Genomic DNA, 23,082 nt, shown 5'->3' on the forward strand with positions numbered 1-23,082 from the left:
AGTTCAGTAAAAAGAAAATTCGATGAGTTGATCAGCGCCAACTCGGATCTCGCCCCTGCTCTGCGGAAGTTCAGAGGAAAATCAGATCCGATCACATTCTACTTGGAAGAGCTGCCCGGCGGAGCTCCAAACGCTACAATTCCCTTGCTCGTCCGAGCTAGAATGGCAAACTTTGACGTCCGACGAGTCCTGGTCGACAAAGGAAGCTCAATCGACATCATGTATTCTCACCTCTTCCGGACACTCCAGCTGGACGACTCGCACCTCACTCCTTATGTGGGTTCTGACCTCCAAGGCTTCAACGGGGCTACCACCAAACCGTGGGGTTACGTCGAACTGATCGTCACCTTCGGGGAAGAGGAAGCATCCAGGCAGGTCAAGACGAGATTCTTGGTGATTGACTGCAAGACCCTCTACAACTGCATCATCGGACGCCCTACTCTGGCCGAACTCACTGCCGTCCCTTCGACCATGCACCTGAAGATGAAATTCTACCAAAAACGGGGACGAGTGGCCACTATCAACGCAGACATCGAAGCCGCTAGAAGGATCTTCGATGCCTGCGTAAAAGGACTGCAACTAATCGCCCCTCCATCCGACTCCAACAAGAAGTCGAGGGCCGAAGACAAACATCCTCGGAAGGATCAGCATCAGCCACCAAACGTCAGCTCAGTCGACCTAGACGCTCGGTTCACAGACGAAGAGATAAAGAATGGCGAAGAGACGAGACCGAAGGCAACTCACCCCATCCGGCCTATCCCAGACGGGGACTTCGACCTCATCCCGTTGGGGGACAACCCCGACAAAGCGGTAAAGATCGGCAAGGACATCCCAGATCTACCGAGGAAGCAGCTCGTAGCATGTCTCCAAGCCAACGCCGACTTATTCGCCTGGAGCGTAGCGGAAATGCCCGGACTCGACCCCGAGGTCGCCTGCCACCACCTCTCCATTGATCCAGCCGCGAAGGTAGTAGTTCAACGTAGGCGCCGGCAGTCTCCCGAGAAAGCGGAGGCTGCCGAGAAAGCTGTAAAAGACCTCTTAAAGGCAAATTTTATTTCCGAGGCCAAGTATTCAACTTGGCTCTCAAACGTTGTACTAGTCAAAAAATCTAATGGAAAATGGAGAATGTGTGTTGATTATACCGATGTTAACCGGGCATGTCCCAAAGATGCTTATCCATTACCTAACATTGATAGGCTGGTCGACAACTCGGCCGGCTATAAATTATTATCGTTTATGGATGCTTATTCAGGTTACAACCAAATTCCCATGGCGAGGTGCGACAAGCAGTGCACGGCGTTCATGACCGAATCGGGCAACTATTACTACAACGTAATGCCCTTCGGACTCAAAAACGCCGGAGCCACATACCAGCGAATGATGAACAAGGTATTCCGAGGAGAGATCGGCGACACCCTCGAGGTATACATGGACGACATGATCGTCAAATCTCGAGAAGACTCCGATCACACCACACATCTCGAACGGGTATTCGAGCAGGCCAGATCCTGCAAGATGCGCTTCAACCCAGAGAAATGCACCTTCGGAGTCCGGGCAGGCAAATTCCTCGGCTTCTACTTAACCGAACGAGGGATAGAAGCCAACCCGGATAAATGCCGAGCATTCTCGGAACTTCCCACCCCTAACAATAAAAAATCTATCCAAGTATTAAACAGAATGCTCACGGCACTAACCCGCTTCGTCGCGAAATCCGCCCAGCACGCCCTCCCATTTTTTAAGTTACTACGGAAAGAAGCGACCTTCGAATGGTTCGAGGAGTGCGAACAAGCACTATCCCACCTTAAGCAAGTACTCTCCAAGCCACCCGTCCTCTCCCAACCAGGAGACAACGAGATTCTGTATCTCTACCTGGCCGTCTCAAGCGAGGCAGCCAGCGCGACTTTAATCCGAGAAACTGAAGACGGACAGAAGCCAGTATACTTCACTAGCAAAGCCCTACAAGGGCCCGAGGTGCGATATCAACAGATCAAGAAAGTCGCGTTAGCCCTAGTAACGGCCGCCAGGAGGCTGAGGTACTACTTCCTCGCTCACACCATCGTTGTCCGGACAGACCAACCCATCAAACAACTTCTCAGCCGACCGGACATGGCCGGGAGAATGCTGAGATGGTCCCTCGAGCTATCCGAATTCGACATACAATACAAGAGTAGGAAGGCACTGAAAGCTCAGGCGCTGGCCGATTTCGTGGCTGAGATGACCTCAATTTCTAACTGCCTGGCACCCACCGAAAATAAATGGACCATCTACGTAGATGGTGCCTCAAGTAGCTCGGGGAGCAGAGCCGACATTATCCTAGACAACGACGAGGGGCTCATCATCGAAGTATCCTTGGTCTTGTCTTTCGCCACATCGAACAACAAGGCCGAATACGAAGCTCTCCTAGCAGGCCTGCGTCTCGCCGAAGATGTAGGCGCTCGGGAGGTCATGATCTATACCGACTCCCAGCTCTTCGCGTCCCAAATCAGCGGCGATTACCAAACCAAAAACGACGTGCTAGCCGAATATCTCACGCTCGTCAAAGAAAAAATGAAATAATTCATAAAGGAAGACGTCGAGCATATCCCCCGGGAACATAACTCGCGGGTCGACGTACTATCCAAACTCGCGAGCACAAGAAAGAAAGGCGGAAACAAGTCGGTAATCCTAGAAATCTTGCCAGACCGAGCATAGACAAAAACGCGCAAGCTCTACAAGTATTCGCTATCGGGGACGACCATTGCTGGATGACCTCGGTATATAACTTCCTCGCGAAGGAAGAACTCCCCTCCGACGCGAAGGAAGCTTCAGCTATTAAGAGACGAGCATGCTCGTACACTATCATCAAAAATAAACTATACCGACGAGGATTCTCCATTCCTCTCCTTAAATGTGTCGACACCTCGCAAGCACTTGAGATACTTCAAAAGCTTCACGAAGGGATCAATGACCAACACCTCGGAGGCCGGTCACTAGCGAGAAAGGCTCTCAGAGCCGGTTATTACTGGTCGACCATGCAGCAAGACGCCAAAGAACATGTCCAGAAATGCGACAAATGTCAGCGTCATGCCGACATGCATTTGGCTCCCCCGAACGAGCTTAAATCTCTCTCCTCACCCTTGCCCTTCTCCACCTGGGGAATGCATCTCCTCGGACCATTCCCGGTTGGGTCATACCAGAATAAATACCTAGTGGTCGCTGTGGATTACTTCACGAAATGGATAGAAGACGAAGCGTTCGCCAAGATCACGTCTCAAAACGTACTCCGTTTTTATAAACGAAACATACTCGTTCGGTTCAGGGTACCACAGGCTATAATAACCGACAATGGCACCCAATTCACTGACAGAAAATTCCAAGAGTTTGTGGCCAAAACCCTAAACATGAAAGACTCGCGCGAGGGCAAACTAGCCCCGAATTGGGAAGGCCCATACCGAGTTTACGACAAAAACGAGAATGACGCCTATTACCTCGAGAATCTTCTCGGCGAAAAACTTGCTCGGCCCTGGAATGCTGAAAAACTCAGACGCTATTACAGTTAGACACAACCTAACGCTCCCCGGATATCTGTATCAAACACAGGTGGTAGCCGGGCATGGACCCGCGTCATTGGTACGAACGCGAGTGCTCCACGACAGCAACAGTCAGATTTCCCTAGCAAATGGTAGGACCGAATACACGGCAGATTCTACACCTAGACCCTCCGTGGCAGTACCTGCATGGTAGAACCCCAGCTCGCGATGGGATCGTTCACGCCGCGAGCACTTGGCCCCGACCGCGATCTCGTGCCCGCTAATAGCGCACACCTGCTCTGCGCACCCGGACCGTACACCACACGCCCGGGCAATCAACCTAGGCCGAGCATAACCAATAATTGTTAAAAATATCCTAAGTGTTGGAATATCTCCCCGGAAGAACCATAACCCGGACCCATAAACATGCAACAAAACATTCTAAACACACAGGAGGATAATCAAACATAAAAGGCAGAATAACAAAACAGTAAAAGCCGACCAAATTGGCCGGTGATGTCCAAATATTACAACAAAATGTCAGGCACGCAGGCCCCAAATATCCCGGGCACGAGCCCCAAATATCCTAAGATTAAAACAGCGGCACGCAGGCCAAGAAAACATAGGCACGCAGGCCCCAAACAAGGTCACTCTTCATCGGGTGTGCCGGGCACCAGATGGCCGTCCTCAATCCTAGACGAAACCCCGATATCATCCGTCTTCAGACCCGGATTCAGAAGCTTCAACTGCTAGACAGCACATTTAAACCCCTCCTCGACCATGTCAGCAAGTTCAATTTTCAAGTCGTCGATCTTCTCGACAAACTCGGCCCTCGACTTTAACACCGCCACATCCGAAGACTCTTCCGCCGTCGGCTCCCAAGCCCGCTCGAGTTCAGCGACCTTCTTCTTTTTCGCCTCCACCTCCTCATTTTTCTGCTTCAAAAGGTCCTCCATCTTTTTCTTTATCTTCTCCCGAAGAGTTTTTTGCCTGGAAGCTTCCTCCTCGGCGAGTCTCTTGTCATCCTCCGCCTTCTTCAGGGCCTCGGCAGACACAACGCCCCCTTGCGCAAACACCTGAGCCATTCCGACGACCCTCATTATGGCAGCACTGTCGCTGGCCAGCTGCTTTAGTCGGGCCGAAGAAGTCATCTCCTCGACTCGACGAGTCTCGTCCGGAGAGATGGACAAGGGAAGCTTATCGAAAAATTGACCCTCTTTGAAGCAAGGAGGGAGTAAAAATCCACGCTCAGATCCCGTGGCCGGCGGATTCTCTCGAAGTATTTCCGACCGACGCTGCTTCTTCGGCGTCCTCTCCCCTTCCGGGATCACCAAAGGAGAGCCGGCAGATCCAGAGTGTTCACCTGAGGCCGTCCCCCGATTCTTGTTTTTTAGCGCCCGGAGCCTCTTTCCATCTTGAGCCTCCTTCAGGACCTTGTCCTCCTTCGACGACATAGCATTTGATAAGCAAAACAAACAGTTAGCAACGAGCATTAACTGAAAAATCAAAATAAACGACGAAAAATCCACCTAACAACGCCTTGGTTTCCGCCGGCGTCCGACACATCAGGAGAGCCTTGGTGTTTATGGCCCGAACCTTAGTCTTCGGCACATCCTCCTCGTCATAAATAGGCTCCCCTGTACTCGTCACCCACGGGTTGAGGCTAAAACTATCCACCCACTGACAGAGACGAAGATACGACGCCGAATCTTGCTCGTCTAGATCCCCATCTTCCCGAGCATAGTACTTAGGAGGGAAGTTAAAATGGCTCTTCCACCAGACAAAGGGGAACACGCTACAAAGCTTGGTCCTGACATTCCCTTCCTCGTCCCTTTCCGGGATACCATTCTCGCCGCACACAGTTACCATCTTCGACAGCGAAGTGTACGCTGCCCGACTGTGCAAGCGGATAATGTAATAACGGTCTTTAAAGTCCTTGACCGAGTCGACGTACATTTTGAAAAGTTTCCGGTCGGCATTCCTGAAGGAAACCCAACTGAAGCACCCGTCAGCCATCTTCCGCTGAACTCTGAAACAACGCCAGAACAAGTCGGTCGTAGCTCCAATGCCCAGGTAGTCACAGACGATCTCGAAAGCCCGCATGAAAGTAAAGGCATTCGAATGCAATTGGGACGGAGCCAACGCAAGACGGGCCAATAGTGAAACCTGGAAACTGGTGAAAGGCAGGCGAAATCCGAGCTCCCTGAAGACATACTCGTACATAGCAAAACTGTCCCCATGGAAGTGGGAACAAATACGCTCCTCAGCCGTCAGACAGATCACCTGAAAATTCAATTCGTCGCTCGGCCCTAGATCCTCGACCTCACGGAAGGCCCCGACCAATGATTCTGTATATCGGGACACCTCGAGTTGAGGCTCCTCGGCCACCCAGCCTAAATCAACCTCGAAGTCATACTCAAAAAGCGGAGTTAGAGGACCCTCCTCGTCAGATCCCGAGGGCACCCCCTCCTCGTCGCCTTCTTCTATCACAGTAAGGTGCGAGCTCTCAACCTCTACCTACTCAACTTCGGAGCTACTCGCGCTCGTACTTTGCGAATCGTCCCACGAGCTGGACCCCGAGCCTGATTCATCTGCATGCAGAACGAAAAAATGAATTCGATCGATCATCAAATCCACCCTTCCACCTCGATGCAAGTGAAAGGGTGGAACGACGAGCAACAGAGCCACCGACCAAACCCCTTCGAAGAATTCGTTGATCTATGGCTAAGGCCCTCCACCGAGAGAAGGTTAACTTAACATAAAAACGCGAACACACTCGGCTCCAGCCCCAACGAGACCGGCGAAAACCTTGAATCCGCCGAGCATAGCTATGAATAAGCCGACGGGTAACTCAACGGTGTCGGTCATTCCATGAATCTGACGGGCTAAAACATGAAGAAGCCGAGCAGAAGCGAGAAAAATTTAACTTCTACATTGACCTTCCTCGGGCATCGCATGAATAACCCGGGGAGGAGGCCTAATTTTCGTGTCTGTTTGCCGATTTAGATGGCAAAAACGGTAGAATCAACTCATAAACCCCCCATAAAGTAAGAGAAAGGCATTTAAAACCAAAAGAAACCTCAGACGCACCTGATTCAGACATGACTTCGACGAACTTGAATGCTGAAAAAACATTGGCAAAATGCAAAGTCTGGAATTTGACCTAAAATGCCGAGCATGCAAACGGGGAGCAGAAAGTTCCTAAATGAGGAATTTCGTTCCTTTTTATAAGGGGTTTGCCCGGAATGCGAAACCTCGCGTCGGCTGACACAGATCCCCTAGGAGCCGCCACCTACCCCTAGGCAATCATTACCCTGCCACGTCAGCGAGTGTTGTCCACGCGCGGCCTTTCGACTTTCCCCTCGGGATGACACCGCTCGAGCAACCAGCAGCGGACGAGGACCACTATCGCGCCGGCCAGCAGTAGCAGAACTCGAAGCTCCTTCCTCGGAACTCCGACTTGGGGGGCTCCTGTTCTGGACTGGGCCAAGACTTAGCCCAATCCACTTTCGGCCCATTTAGCCTTAGAGGCCCAGTACACCCTAAGCTGCTGATCGGCGATGCTCCATGCTCGTCTCCTTCATGCTCGGCACCATGCTCCCTACGAGCTGGCTGATGCTCAGCATGAGGGCTTCCCACGAGCACCTTCTCCGCCGAGGACCCTACTCCGCACAGGGCTCCTTCATATTCAACCCTCCGAATAATACGGAGTCCACGTGGTTCCTAAAAGACAGTGTCTCCCATGAACTTCGGAGCGGTTAACCAGGACAGAGGGAACTCTCGCACCTCCGATATTTCCGCCTAGGAAACCTGGCAGTCTCCTAGTTGGGCTTGGAAGTCCAACCCAATAGCGAGATCATGGCCCAGCGCTGGGGCTATAAATACCCTCTTACACTAGAGGGTCAGGTATTCACTTCTTTCTAACCTTTAGCTCGTACTTGCACTCCTTTGCTCGTCTACTCACTTTGGCATCGGAGTACCTTGCAGGTACACCCCCTCCTCATTCTTCTGATCAGGTGCATAATTCTTAACTTTGTATCAATGCTTCTAGTAACTTTCCCCAACAAATGGAATCATGAGCTTTTGCTTCCGAGAAAGGGACCGACTTACTTGTATCAAAATGCCCAGAAAGTGGTGTCCCGTTGCAAGGTGTCAACGGTGGTACAAGTGTGAGGGGGAGCATTGTGGACTCACACTTGGGGCATTGTGGACTCCATCCATCATTAAGTCACAAAGACTTGCTGTCATTGAACAACTTCTCAAATTGCCCGCCTCAATTGTTACTCTTACTATCATCATTATGATATGTTATGGCCGCTTTCTTAATGTTCAAGTTCTCTTAGTTAATTTTCATATTTTTTTTTATCTTTTTTCGTTCTTCTTCTTTAACAAAATTCATTCTAGTCTTGTTACAAAATAGTTATTATGTGTATTTGAGGTGTGAAACATGTTAATTGATGCTTGTTTTGTTGTGTTCTATTTGTTAAGCTCTCAAATCTCTTTCCAATCTGTTGATGTCAAGTGTCAACTTTTATATTTGATGTAGATTTATTTCATGATATAATGAAGCCATATCACTATTTCATATGGACTAAGAGCAACTTGTAAGTTGTTTGAAAAATATAGCATAAAATAAATGATATGAAATATATTATTTTAAAAAATAACATAAATACACCAAAAAAAATATGATAGTGGAAAATACATGATTAATATATTATTTGAAAAAAACATTAAAAATCGTTCAACCGAACCAAATCAAACCGGTTAGTTTCGTTCAGTTCCATTTAAAAAAATGTTAAAAACCAAACCAAACCAAACCAAACCGATTGAGATGTCAAGTGTCAACTTTTATATTTGATGTAGATTTATTTCATGATATAATGAAGCCATATCACTATTTCATATGGACTAAGAGCAACTTGTAAGTTGTTTGAAAAATATAGCATAAAATAAATGATATGAAATATATTATTTTAAAAAATAACATAAATACACCAAAAAAAACATGATAGTGAAAAATACATGATTAATATATTATTTGAAAAAAACATTAAAAATCGTTCAACCGAACCAAATCAAACCGGTTAGTTTCGTTCAGTTCCATTTAAAAAAAATGTTAAAAACCAAACCAAACCAAACCAAACCAAACCAAACCGATTGAGATATTATCGGTTCAAACTAATTTTAAATAAAAAATCGTTCAAAATCGATCCGATTACACCCCTAAATGTATCTCTCACAAAAATTCATAATCTTCAACTTTATATCAATACTCCTAATAACTCCCCCAATATATATATATATAACCTAAATTTATCTCCAGAGTTTAACATTTCTTAGACCTAAATAGTGCTTCTCAACAATTGTCAAAGTTTACGAAACAAGATCAAGTTATATTAGACATAAATGAATATCTTTAAACCTAATAGTACTTTTCATCAGCATATTAGGTTCACGACCATGATCAATAATGATCAATAACTAAAACAAGAGAATAAAGATCAATGTAATTGAATAATTAATCAGATGGAAATCAACGTTGATAGCATGATAGTTGTTAAAGCTATCGAAGACGAAAAGGTAGGGATGGTTGACTGTGTCGCTTTACTTCGACGAATTATGGAGTTCATGGGGGATTTTGAGGTGGTAATAATTTCTCATGTGTCTCGGAATGCTTGCGCTGATTGCTTGGCTAAACATGGTTGTGTGGATCACTCTTTTCAGAGTTACATTGAACCGTCTTCGTTTTTCACTGCTTTGCTTGATGCAGATGCTTGTGAAATTGTCAACTCGATTGTTGTTCTAGAGTAGTTATTCTTTTCTTTTTGACCTTTGGCCCTCCTTCCTACCAAAAAAAGAAAACAAGAATAACAACATGATCAAAAGTAATACATATATGTCATAATAGAGTAAAATCTAACTCCAACAAAAAAGAACTTAGATAATCATAGTGACAATAACAATAAAGAAGAAATAAAAATAGAACGGTGTTGAAAAATTTCTCAATCATCTACTAAAACCCACGTCAACCCGTCTTTGACATAAAAAACCTCTCAACCTCTTTCTCACTAGTAAAATATTAACAAGTAGAACTAAAACAAAAAACTATTACAAGATATCATTCAAATGACTACCTAAGTTTCTTTGAATAGAATTCAGATCTGATCTCAATTTGTTGAGCAAACCATCATATGCTCAAGGAATCGAGCTTGCTTCACACAAAAAAAAACTTTGAACCTCCTTCCATTCTCTTGGAGAGCTTTGGTTCTCCTAACGAATTTGTGCTATTTTGCAAGGGGTACCTTTTGTTTGGATTTGGCTAATCGTGCCAATTTCTCCCAACAAATTTAGCATTCTTGATCTCCTATGCACTTCAATCTCGGCTCTTTCGGTCAATCGTGCATGTCTTTTTTTTCCCTTTATGTTCTACTTATTATACCTATCATAGTCAAATAATAATAAATTAAGATCAATTCACAATTGCAGCACAATATTCTTTATATACATAAATCATGATTGTTTTATGCACAAGTGAATAAGTGTGTAAAATAAAAAAAGATTCAAATAAATTATACACTTATCATAGTATTCCAACATTTCAAGATACGATCACCTAGGTCTTACATAGACAACATATTCCAAGTACTCAACATACCTCTGATTAACTTGCTCTCCAATGATCATTGATACAATAGAGATGAAACATTATCTTGGAATAATCTGCATGTATAGGAACTGACAGAACCATACACAATATGCATATGACCCAACCATAATTGAAATCAATTTCATCTTGTGAGTATGTGACATAATGAGTTGCGTAGGAGTTGAATAATACAACTTGCAATAGTATAATCTAGATGTTCTCGACACAATTCTGTAATTGAGTGTCCTTTAGTTGAAATTTACATTATTTCTAATTCTCTTATTAACTTGGACGTGGGCGTTGGAGTACTCATTTTACAACTCCACTCTGCACGGCCATATCCAAAACCTCTCCACCGCACTGAAAAGAACTAGCCATGTAATTAAGGGTATCAAAATGAAGAGCCTTAGCTACATTCTAGACTACAGTTTTGTCTTCAGGAGAGGATGAAAACGAAACCATTTTGATTAGTCACGAAGAATGATTGGCCATTGCATTTGCAACTATCAGAGTCAGCCCCATCAAACATGAGAGAGATGAAGATGAGAAGTTGAGAATAGCAATGAGAGGGTAAAGCAAGGGACATGAATGAAAAGTGGAGAATAATAACCGGTGCTGCATCGGCGAATATTGAAATAGAAGGAAATAAATCCTCTCATGCTCTTTCTTTTCTTCATGTTACATCTTAACCCCTTGTCTAGTATATTAAATGACAGAGAATGCATGTATTTAAACACGAGTATAAAGAGATTGAATGTTGAAAATTATAAATACAACTTCATTTTTTACTCAGATGATCCTGTCCCAATTTTACAGCTTGTTGGATATCACACAACAAAATATTAAGTTTGGATGAGAACATGCTGCGGTTGCTAACCCGCCAACCATGACCATAATGTGATGCAATCATGCAACCCAAGATGGGAGCAGAAAGAACAATAAATCTAAACACATGTATGCTTACAGCTTACTTGCTTTTTTGTCGAGAAAATAATATGGAAGACAATGGGCGCAGACATGCTTATGCGAATCCCATGACAGTTCACAGTGTGGAAGAGAGATTTTGAGCTTAGAAGAGGTAGTAATTTCTAGAAAGAGGAACAGTAGTGGCCGGAGTGCAGGTTAGAACCTCTCCATCTGCAGTGACTGTGTATGTCTCTGGGTCCACAGTGATTTCTGGAAGGGCGTCGTTCAGTTTCATGTCTAGTTTGCTAATCTTTCTCACATTCTCCACGGCTTCCACCCTCTTGTCAAGTCCATATAAAGCTTTTACACCGTAGTCCAAAGCTGCCTGCATGAGACAGAGCATCGACAAGTGACGTGAGTTTGTATTTTGTAATGAATTATGCGCGCGTGTGTGGTGAGTGTATATATGAAAGAGGGGAAAGGAATCGCATGCCTTGCTCACAAAAGCAATAGAGTTTGCATTGCCAGCCTTGCCATATGCTCCAAACATAGGTCTCATAATCATCTGCAAAATCAGGTTCTTAGTTCAGCTGAAGCATTTTTAGATTAAACATCTCTAAGACTGGTTGCATATATACTCCATATACACTCTCCATGTGGTGCTATCTCATTAATAAGGGTGTGTCAAATTTAGTGTACTTATATTTTATAGGGATGCAGTTTCACATTAGCCATTCACTTAAATTTCGATATCATAGCGGATATTGAAATAAAGTGATAGGACAATATCAAATAACTTCCGAATTATATGAAATTTTGTAGGTTTAATCTATGTAACGAGAACTTTCATTTCAACAGTTGGATATCTTAACTTCATGTTTTCTTTTGTTTAAATTTATTAATTTTGTATTTTACACAAAATTAATGAGTTATGCTAAGTTTGACGCTTAATGTCAACTGTCAAGATATAAAAGAAAACATTACCGGTTCAGGTGTTGGGATGCTAGCGTTTGCGTCACCCATGTCAGCCCATGCAATGTCACCGCCTTTGATCACCATTTCGGGTTTTGCTCCAAAAAAGGATGGTTGCCATAATACAAGATCAGCTAACTTTCCTACCTGCAAGGTTAGGTAAACTGTAAATGAAGTGGTCAATCTAATAGTAAAATTAGAAAGATGAGCATCAGCTTCATAGCTTCTGTCTGACAAGAAATAGTAGTTAAATTATGAAAGAAGATAAGTTTAATAAGAATTCACAACCATGATTTTTCCACAAAAGTTCATGATCGAATTGACAAAGACCAAACAATCAAACAACATACCTCAACTGAACCAATATACCGTGACAAACCATTTGCTATAGCTGGATTTATAGTGTACTTTGCAACATAACGTTTGATTCGAAAGTTGTCATTGTTGCAATCATCGGGCTGCAGTGGTCCTCTTTGTGACTTCATCTTATCGGCAGTTTGCCAAGTTCTGCTTATCACCTAAGGGAAAAATTATTCATCAATTAAACCTTAGGTACTATCAATTTTCATGAGTATACTGTCATATTTTTTTTTTTTTGAAGAAAAAATGACAATAAAAGGATTATTATGGGAATTTCATAAAGAAAACAGTCACATCAATAACTGCAAGATATGAGGGTAAGGTTCCACAGACTACATGAGACAATAACAAGAGAGATCTTCAAACAAATTGAGAGAAATGACGATACCATTTCTTTTTTGGGATTTAATTTGGCATTATCAAGCATTTAAATTCTTTATTTCATTATAAATGAGTATAATATAGATGGGATGACTTGAGTAAAGGAAGGACCTCTCCAATTCTACCCATAGCCTGGGAATCAGAAGAAATAATGCTAATTGCACCCATATCATGCAAAATATCTTCAGCAGCGATTGTTTCGGCTCTTATCCTTGATTCTGCAAAAGCAACATCTTCTGGACTATCCTTATCAAGATGATGGCAGACCATCTGTATATCAACAAGTCTAAATCAAGAAACAAATGGTTTAAGCTACATTATTAGTTATTACTATTGTTTTATTTTTTCGTACCAACATGTCAAGATGCTCGTCTATGGTATTAGATGTAAAAGGACGTGTAGGATTTGTTGATGAGGGTAGGACATTCTTCACACCACATACTTTGATGATATCTGGAGCATGGCCACCACCTGCACCTTCACTGCCCAGAAAAGTAATATAGAATAGTAAATAAATAACCTGCTAGTTTTGATTGAAAAATGGAAGCAAAAAAGACATTCGGTTTTCAATTCTGGTGGACAGCAATATGTGAGCATAAAATAATTTTTTTTTTTTGAAACGGAAAAAGATATATTGATACTATTATTGCAAGCACAAGATGTACAAAGAAATGAACAGTGGCAGCAGGGACATGACCAAAACACACCCTCGTAGCACCAAAAAATAATAACACGGGGTGCTAAGAAAACAAACAAGGAAAGGCATGAATACTCCTAAGCATACTCTACAAAAACAAACAAGGAAAGGCATGAATACTCCTAAGCATTACAAGATTAACACCACGAGACAGACCTGCTAGCAAAAGGAAAAAAACAACATAAAAAGAAGCAGGTAGTGCCCAAACCAACTCCTATCTATCATCCACCAAGAAGGTGTAGAACACCAAATACTAGGAGACACCAAACCAGCCCACACCCCATGGCTCCCTACACAAACAGAAGCTGCAAAACAGAATTCAAAAAGGGGAAGCTCTGACCAAAGCACAAAAACAGGCCAATAATGATATCCACGGGCAAAGGAAAAAACCGTAGCAACCTTCTGCGGTGTGCTACTGCAGAAAATACTAGGAGCAGGCAGCACAATGCATCCCCTCCCCCGGGCCTTCATCGAATCCCTGTCAACAAAGCAGACCAAAGCAGCTCTCCTGCCATAAACGGATTACCCTGTCACGAACCAGGCAAACTCGGCTACTCAATCTGAGGACACAGTACCTGGCCACCAAACTCACCTTTGCGGACAACCAATTCTTTGAACTCACTCCAATTTCTCAAACAGACAAACTGCATATAGGCTTCCGAACAAGCTATTTCTCTACAGCAAAACCTGAATAAAATGCTGGCCAACATAAAACACTGGCACAGGGAAGCCATGCAGGCCAACGCACAACACTGGTATGGGGAAGCCTTAAACCATGTTATGAAACAATAGCTAAAACTAATTGTTCAAGGTACATGCCGTTGTGCTGGATAAAAGTATTAATAACACATAAAAAAACGACCATCTCATTTCATACACTGACCAACGGTCCCTCTCCCAACTACCCATCTCTCCTACCTTATTTTCTCTGCTCAGAGATTAGAAATAAGAGAGGGAATCATGAACGAAGAGACTCATAACCAGTCCAAATATCTTTCTAAAACAAAGTAGTTGATACATTAACTACTTTCCTAACGACCGCATTTGAAAACCAACCTGAGCCATTATCCAATGGGCACAGATCCTTCCACCAAACTGAAGAGATTCGAGTCCTCCCTCTTCCATCTAGACCTACATTTCCCACGATTTTAACCCCATAAAGCGCAGCCAGAATCTCTTTCCACAATTCATGACCATTTGAAAGCAACCTCCATCTCCATATTGTCAACAAGCTTGAATTTACCACCCTGAGATCTCTAACATCCAAACTCCCCATACTTTTAGGCCTACACACCACCTCCCAACTAACCCAACAAATTTTCCTCTTCTTCCTTGTTAAGAGTCCCACATCGAACAATATATGACCTAAAGATGTGCTTATACGGGGGCAATCCTCACCCTACTAGCCGGTTTTGTAGGGATGAGTTAGGCCCAACCACATTTCTTAACATTCCTCAATCCTACCGGTAGAACAAGATATCTGAACGGGGCTCCAATCCTACAATTAAGAAAGTCTGTTGGCATCATCACAAAATCATGTCGCACATTGATGCCCACCAGGTGACTTTTCAAAAGCTAACTTTAAGACCTAACACCCGTTCCTAGAGGATCCAAAGATTATCTACCGTAGCTTTTCCAATACTCAAAGTATCGTCTGCATATTGCAAATGTGATTAGGTATCCTGGCCATTCCCACCAAGAAAGTAGTGAATTTATCATCATACACTGCCCTCCTCATTAGCGTACCTAGTCCTTGTGCAATCAAAAGGAACAAGAAAGGTATCAGAGGATCGCATTGCTTGTTCCTTCTATGAATATTGATCTTTTTTGTTGGGCTACTATTCACCAAATAAGATATAGTCCCAGAGAAAACACATGCACACATCCAATCTACCCGTTTTTGAGTAAAACCAACTCCCCAAAATATACTTCCGAAAACCCCCAATCAACTTAGTCATAAGCCTTCTCAAAATCAACTTTGAAAATCAAACAATCTTTCCCCGACCTTCTTTGAAAAGTCAATTATTTCATTAACCACTAACACCACATCCACACCAACGGCCTCCCCTCAAGGAATGCCGATTGTGTATGAGGGACTAATGAATCCATATCTTTTGATAGTTTTGATACTAGCACTTTTGACACAAAAACACAATCTTATATAGACAGCCAAGTAGAGAAATAAGCCAAAAATCCCCCAAAGAGGGTGGAGAGTTCACCTTTGGGATCAAAGTAAGAAAATAAGAGAGCGAGCTTTTAGGGAGACGGGTGTTACCTTGGGATTAAACATAATTCTGACTTCACCTCTCATGAGGCCCCAAATTTCTTGATAAAAGCAAAATTAAAACCATCGAGATCTGGACTTTTTAATCCATCATTATCCACCACCACCACCACCCTCTCAATCTCAGCAAGTGTAAATATAGCTATTAAAGCAACATTATCTTCTGATGACAGATCCGGGAAGACCAAACCATCTAGGGTAGGCCGCTTCCATTTACACCTCAAAAAATGGTTTGTGAAAAGGCAAACAGCCTCATTTCTAACTTGAATTGGATCTTCAATATAATAGTACAAGCATAGACATGTGTAGAGGTGGGTATTCTATTATGAGAAAACAAATATTTGAGTTTAACATATTTTGCCTATTTACATCACAGGTAAGACCAGAGTCATAAAATGTTCAACCGAAGAAGTTATATATTAGCTGAACAGCTCCATTTGGCTATGGCAATACTTCTATACAAAGAAATTTACAAATAATATTAAAATGGATATTTTTCTTAAAACGTTAATTGACAAATAACAATCATGCAGCACCCGTGCTTAATTTTTTTTCAAAGTTAGCATATACCTGTGGTAAGCATGAATATTTTTTCCTTTAAATGCGGCAATTGTGTGTTCCACAAACCCAGATTCATTTAAGGTGTCAGTATGTATGTTAACCTGTTATCATAAAATTTTGTAAGGAAATAAGCAGAATATTATGAAGATTGGAATATTACACTAGACCGGCGGACACACAAAACCAGAAAGGATTAGTATGAATACAGTACGGAGGAAGCTGGAGTTGCACCAAAACAAATTCCACTGTAGAGATTATTTGATATGGAGGGTAGTACAATATATTGAGGTAGAAATAAATCAAGAAAGGCTAACGATTAATAAAGATTTAGATTTGAATGGTTTTTGCCTTTAGACAAGATTTATGATTGATATTATATTGTTGAGGTTGTAATGTAAAAGTTAAAAAAAACACAAAAGTAAATACCTGGATATCATGTTTTTCTGCAACATCCAAGCAACACTCTATAGCAGCTGGTGTAGTTCCCCAATCCTCATGCAGCTTCAGTCCCATAGCTCCAGCTTTCACTATTTCATGTAATTCATAAGGCTTGGCACAATTCCCCTAAAGCAATTAATTAAAGTTTAAATTAAATTTAAACATAAAAAAGAGGTATGTTAGGATAGAAATAGGGAAATCAGAGTTATTTGTTAGTTAGAGTATTTTGTAGAAATAGGAAAACACAATGTTAGAGTTGATCATTATTGAATATTGTAAACATTGTGAATAGAGTAGCAACTAGCAACTCCATTGTGAAGAAGAAACCTTGGAGGAGAGATTCCTCTCCTATTTTTTCCTATTTCTTAATAAAAGTGTGTTCTCTTTGGAATCCACTGCTATAGTTCCTAACAAGGTATTCTAGAGGTCCAACATATGAGCTTGAGCAGAAATGAAGAAATATAACTAAACAAACAAAAAAAGAACAAGTATTATTATAACCGAAAAAGAAAAAGAGAAAACAGACTTTTCCAGTAAAACCGAAGTTCAGAGGCAGGTCATCTGTTGATTGCAGCATCATTTTCATCTGAATCGGTGCCGGTGTGCAAGTTGTAGCACGTGTTCCAAAAGCTGGTCCAGTTCCTCCGCCCACCAATGTTGTGATCCCTATAGATAAAATAAAAAAAGAACTTAACAAAATCTTCTAAGCAAAGTGAACCTACAATATATACAAATATAGTATTGCGCAGCCAAATGTTCTCAAAGTCATGTATCCAAAACTCTAAGAGAGCATGCATTGAATATTTAAATTTCATGTAACGAGCACTTTCATTAGAAAATGCTTTTAGTACTGAAACTCACCACTTGATATGGCTTCATAAACTAATTGAGGGCATATAAAATGCACATGACAATCTATAGCACCAGCTGTTACAATAAAGCCCTCTCCAGCAATAACTTCAGTATTAGCCTAGATATGGGATAATGTGCATATAAGCTGCATCAAGATAATGATGACGGAATTCAATTCTTTGCCTCAGATATCTGGAAAGGAACTTACCCCAATGATCATATTATCAAATACACCATTCATAACGTCTGGGTTTCCTGATTTTCCAATTGAGGCAATAAGGCCATCCTTAATACCAATATCTGCTTTGTAAATTCCAGTATAATCGATGATCACAGCATTTGTTATAACAGTATCCAAGGAAGGATGATCAGGTGGATGGCCACACGACTGACCCATTCCATCTCTTATAACTTTCCCTCCTCCAAAAACACATTCATCACCATAGACAGCAAAATCTTTTTCAATTTCCGCAAACAAGTTAGTGTCACCAAGACGAATTTTGTCACCAGTAGTGGGGCCATACTTGTTAGCATATTCCTCTCGAGGAATTACCTTAGTCAATGAATAGTCTTCACCGGTAATACCTTCCCTAGTAAATTCATATTTGAGGTGAGAAATCTTCTCAAACATGGAATTGACAAAGAAGTAGACAAGTTTATATAACAAGTTTAATAACAAATCATAAACCTTGCATTTTCATCTTCCTTATGCCCGAATCCCCTTGTTATAACATCCTTCATGGCTTCTTTGCACTTCAAATCATTAACAGGACCATCAACAATGTTGTTACCACCTCGGATGACTCTGTCACCTCCAATGCTTACAAGTATAACACTTTTACATTCCCCTGGCTATCAAGAGTAAATGTTTTTTGATTAATGATTTGCAATCTAATAAATGAACTAGTTCACCAGAAGGTTGCATTTAGCCTGCTCACTTGAGACAGGCACTGAAGTGCAAAAAATTCAATGAATTATATGGCAGAAATAACAGACCTATCACTATACATTACAATTACTGTGGTAAGTTCAAAAATTGACAAAAAACATAGAATTCCACCTCAAAGCGTGTGGTAGTCCCAGATGCTATATTAAGCCGTTTGCCAAATGATTTTCTTCGATCAAAGATTAAGAAGGGATTTACTTCAATAAAATGATAGTGGCTTCCAACCTGGAAATTTTCAGAAATATTGTAAAATACCCGCTACAGTTATCTTCTGTGGACAATACAAAGAGAGGAGTCAACTAGCTGGAATATTTGACACAATAAACTTTTAATGTCAATATTTATCAACCTCCAACAATTATAACTATATTATACTTGACATGAAAAGCTCAAAAGATTCTATTTCCTGAATTAACTATGATTCATTGACATCACTTTGTTATTTCACGTGCACAACTTATCCTACTGCATTCAGAACACTGGCAATATGTGTAACTAGAGCATGTTTCAAGCAATTTTTTATCTGGAATAAATTAAAAATGAAAAAGGCATAAATTTATCCAAAATTCTAAGGTGTGAAACACGCTGAGAAACACCTGAATTGGTCTGTCTCCATTGTTTACAACTTTAAGAGAGACAGCCTCCCTTCCGGCGTTAAGAATCAGGCTTCCATCTCCAGATTTTATTTCACCAGGAATGTTGTAATCTTCATTGTTCTCGATAAACATGTCAAGTGAAGGTACTGCAAACACAATTTCCATCCATCAAAACCTTTTCACATAATCAATAGAAATTCTGATTATGAACAGCTACTGAATTTTCATAACAACTTCATTTATATGGTCTTAAACTCAAAATAAGCAAAGACACAATAAAGAATCGTTCCATATAGCATGCTCAAAGATGAAAATACTTAGCAGAAATACATATTAAAATGTCTAGTTTTAGTATCAATATACAGGCATACCTGGAAGAAAAGAACCAAATAATGCTAGTTCAAGATTTCCATTTTCACAAGCAATTGGGGCATGAACCGTGATTAACTTAGTCCCATCGGGAAAGGTAGCTTCAACCTACATTCAATTTTATTTGATATAATTATGACAATAGCATGTGCAAATTCTTTCTTTCTTTTTCTGTATGAGCCAATATGATGGGAATGATTCAAGGGTATGTGATACATTACAACAGAATTTAAGCTGCATCCTATATAATTTTTAAGAACCATGATAACAAATGAAAAGGTATTTGGTAGTGCTTTTTGAACAATCTCACAAAAGTATTTGCATAATAGAGTCATGCCATGATGATGTGAGTACCTGAACAGTTTCTAAGATATGTGGAACAGATGAAAGAACTTGTCTCCTGTGAAAATATGAAAACAGATTTAGACACACTAAACAAAAACATTAGTTCTTCTTTTCCACCACAGAATGATAATCCCTCTTATTATTAACAAACTCATATTTGGCTCTAATAAATTATAAGCAAAACTAAATTAATTCATCCTACTTAATGATATCATCCATAAAATACCTTTTAATTATTATAGATTTATTTGACAACAATTTTTTTTCCCCTCATGAACTAAGTTTCCAAAAATGAAACCAAGTGACTAAACTCCATTAAAAGACAAATCGTTGAGAAGAACTTCGAATTCTAAATGTAATAATTCTTGATCGGATTTTACTTATCTCACAACCAAACTCCAGATTACGATGGTCTCGGTTAACACCATTGTCGGAGTTTCATTGGAACCGGTGGAGGCCATGGCCCTCCAACTTTTTTTTTATGTATATAGCATTATGTGACCGGTAATCGTTATTTATCTTTAATCAAATGGTACTATAGACTAAATTTTGGTGTAGAATAATAAATATATAATTATTAATATATTTTTAATATTCAAATTATTGTAACCACATATACTGAATTTGGATAATTTATCTAAACCGTCCAAAATTTTCATTCAATACTCCTTTTGAATTCTACTAAATTAAAGAGATATGTGATTGGTTAATACCAAAAAAAGTTTCCATGAATGACAGTTTGTAAAGCAATACTACTACGAGTATTACTTTTTTGATTTCACATGACTGAAAGTGCAACTAACTGAGCATTATACCTTCCTAATAGCTGTGTTCCGATTGCCATTAACTCTGCAACAGACTTATCACCATTCCGAACAAATTCAACAATCTACACAAACAAAATCGATCAGATAACAAACTCTCCAATCTTATCGGAAACGAATCGATAAAGAGAAAAAGAAAACCTGCGATGCTATAAGAGCAACAGCTTCAGGATGGTTGAGTTTCAAACCACGAGCGAGACGTTTCTGAGCAAGAAAACCAGCGTTGTGGAGTTGAAGTTTTTCGATTTCTCTTTGACACAGTTTCATTTTCTCAAATCAAATGAGTGATATGGCAGAGATTTTAGTTATTCTTGTGTTTGATGATTAATAATGGATGGAAAATAAGTTTTTGGAGTCTTGAAAAAAAATTGGCACGGAAGAATAGAATTGCTGGAACACGTTTGTCACGAGACCCTGAACAAGTTGAATAGAATTTCCCGAACCTATCACGAGCCGCCTTCTTTAATTGTTCTTGGAGATGGACCACTGAGCAAGAGCGTCTCATTCACCAAAAGCGCGCCTCTCGACTCGAATAACTGCACGTTAGAAACTAGATTAATCTCTTGTTATAAGGACAAATATATTATATTGGTACCGCAGTAGTAGTACTAGTAATAATTTGTATAAAAATAATGAATTTAATTTTGAGATCAATTGATATGATGCATTTACAAAAATAAAATACTCCTATCTTATAAATTTTTATATGAGATCTAATAAAAATAAAATTAAATACTTATAAAAATTTAATTTAAGATCAATTAATAGTATAAATTATTTTTATATTATTGATGTATATTAATTAAATTCATTAATTTATGTTAATATTGCTAAATATTTTTTAATTTAATATAATTGTTAAATTTAATTTAAATACAATAACCGCATAAAAGAATTTTACACATTGAATATTGAAAGAAAAAACTTTTTTTTACAAATGTAGATTACTCTAACAATGTATAGTAATTAATTTTATAATTGTTTTTCTTAAAATCGACAATAATAAAATAAATATAATTATTTGGAAAGCAAATTGGTGCTGCACACAAATTAAGATGAGATAAATAGAATTAAAATATAAAAAACCGTATGCCAAAATGTGCGGTTTTGTGGATTGTATGAAGTATGAACTGCTTTGTCAGGCAAGTGGAAATCATAATATATGGTTGGACCACATGGAGACTAACAAAATAGGTTGTCACATATAAAACTTTTTTTTGGTAAAAAAAGTAGAAAAATAAAAGATGTACTATCAAATATCTATATATTTATATAGATATATTATGATGTCCACTCATATATTATTATTTAATTTGACAAAAATAATATATATAGTTATTTTAGCAAAATAAATTGTCCCACACACACATATATATATATATATATATATATATATATATATATATATATATATATATATATATATATATATATATATAAAATAAAGAAGGGGAACCAAACTTTTCGAGAAAGAAAAACTTTAAAGGTGTAAATTATAGTTATACACGAAGATGATGTTATTAGACAATCTATCAAATTTAATGAAACTAGAATGAACAAGGCTAAGGGTGGCTGATTTGTCAGCTACACTAGTATCTTATCTATGGATATCTTCCCTCCGTTTTATAATGAATGATTCATTTAGAATAAAATTGTGTTTTAAAATAAATGATGCGTTTTAATTTTCAATGCACTTTCTTAATTCAACCCTATAATTAATAAAAATTTAATCATATCCAATATATGATAAGAGATGTTATAGTAAAAACATTATTCTCTCTCATACTTTTATACATTTTTCTTAATATGTGTGAAATGGTCAACTAGATCACTCATTGTGGGACGAAGTGAGTATGAGATATGGTGAAGTAATGTTTCTGATCAAAGTCAGACAATTATGCCACCTATACCTAAGACACAAACGGGTTAGAATATGGGATCTATAAGATAAATGACCATCTTAGAATCGGTAAAGGTTGGTCTAAGTTTTGTCATGCACCACTTCATTAGTATGTATGACACCTAAAAGCTCAACATGGAAAGCAACATCAATGCATAAATTAACAGTGCAAGGAACTTGCCCTCATGATCTCTCAACACTCCAACACAAAGGCTTGGTCTGGACACTCAAAAGCAACCACGTATGTGTTGCATTGAGTTAGGCTTTGAGTTATTGAATCTGGCTCGATTTCTATTGAACCAAATGACATTAATGGTGTTGATGATGGATGTATTAACCACTAACCTACACTGAGGACTCCAAGCATTGTTAGTGACGCTCCATAGGTCATTTGGACTAAGAGGAGAAATAGGAATGTCCAATAAACTTCTCAACCAATGCCAAAGAGAAACTGTAAAACCACAATTGAGAAATATGTGAGATATTGAGTCTT

At 40.0% G+C, this 23,082-nt stretch overlaps 1 protein-coding gene across 3 annotated transcripts; it reads right to left on the reverse strand.

Annotated features, from left to right (window-relative positions):
• Nucleotides 1–8,884: 8,884 nt before the first annotated feature.
• On the reverse strand, nucleotides 8,885–21,234 carry LOC131661516 (urease-like). 3 transcript variants are annotated; one of them, XR_009301190.1, is made up of 21 exons: nucleotides 20,831–21,234; nucleotides 20,681–20,754; nucleotides 19,875–19,920; nucleotides 19,523–19,628; nucleotides 19,152–19,297; nucleotides 18,670–18,780; nucleotides 18,298–18,461; nucleotides 17,818–18,199; nucleotides 17,619–17,727; nucleotides 17,284–17,423; nucleotides 16,746–16,883; nucleotides 16,329–16,420; nucleotides 13,130–13,259; nucleotides 12,889–13,047; nucleotides 12,387–12,554; nucleotides 12,049–12,183; nucleotides 11,558–11,629; nucleotides 11,130–11,449; nucleotides 10,168–10,247; nucleotides 9,647–9,951; nucleotides 8,885–9,353 (listed from the first exon to the last, which is right to left on the reverse strand). XR_009301190.1 is itself a non-coding variant. In XM_058931087.1 (18 exons), the coding sequence occupies exons 1-18, from the start codon at nucleotides 20,954–20,956 to the stop codon at nucleotides 11,228–11,230; spliced, it is 2,520 nt and encodes an 839-aa protein (XP_058787070.1). In that variant the 5' UTR covers nucleotides 20,957–21,234; the 3' UTR covers nucleotides 10,887–11,227. The 3 variants fall into 3 exon arrangements, 1 of the variants encoding a protein (XP_058787070.1); XR_009301189.1 differs by having other exon boundaries at nucleotides 8,885–9,357; XM_058931087.1 differs by lacking the exons at nucleotides 8,885–9,353; nucleotides 9,647–9,951; nucleotides 10,168–10,247 and having other exon boundaries at nucleotides 10,887–11,449.
• Nucleotides 21,235–23,082: the final 1,848 nt, after the last annotated feature.

The sequence above is a fragment of the Vicia villosa genome, linkage group LG3, assembly GCF_029867415.1.
Source record: "Vicia villosa cultivar HV-30 ecotype Madison, WI linkage group LG3, Vvil1.0, whole genome shotgun sequence".
Taxonomy (NCBI): Eukaryota; Viridiplantae; Streptophyta; class Magnoliopsida; order Fabales; family Fabaceae; genus Vicia; species Vicia villosa.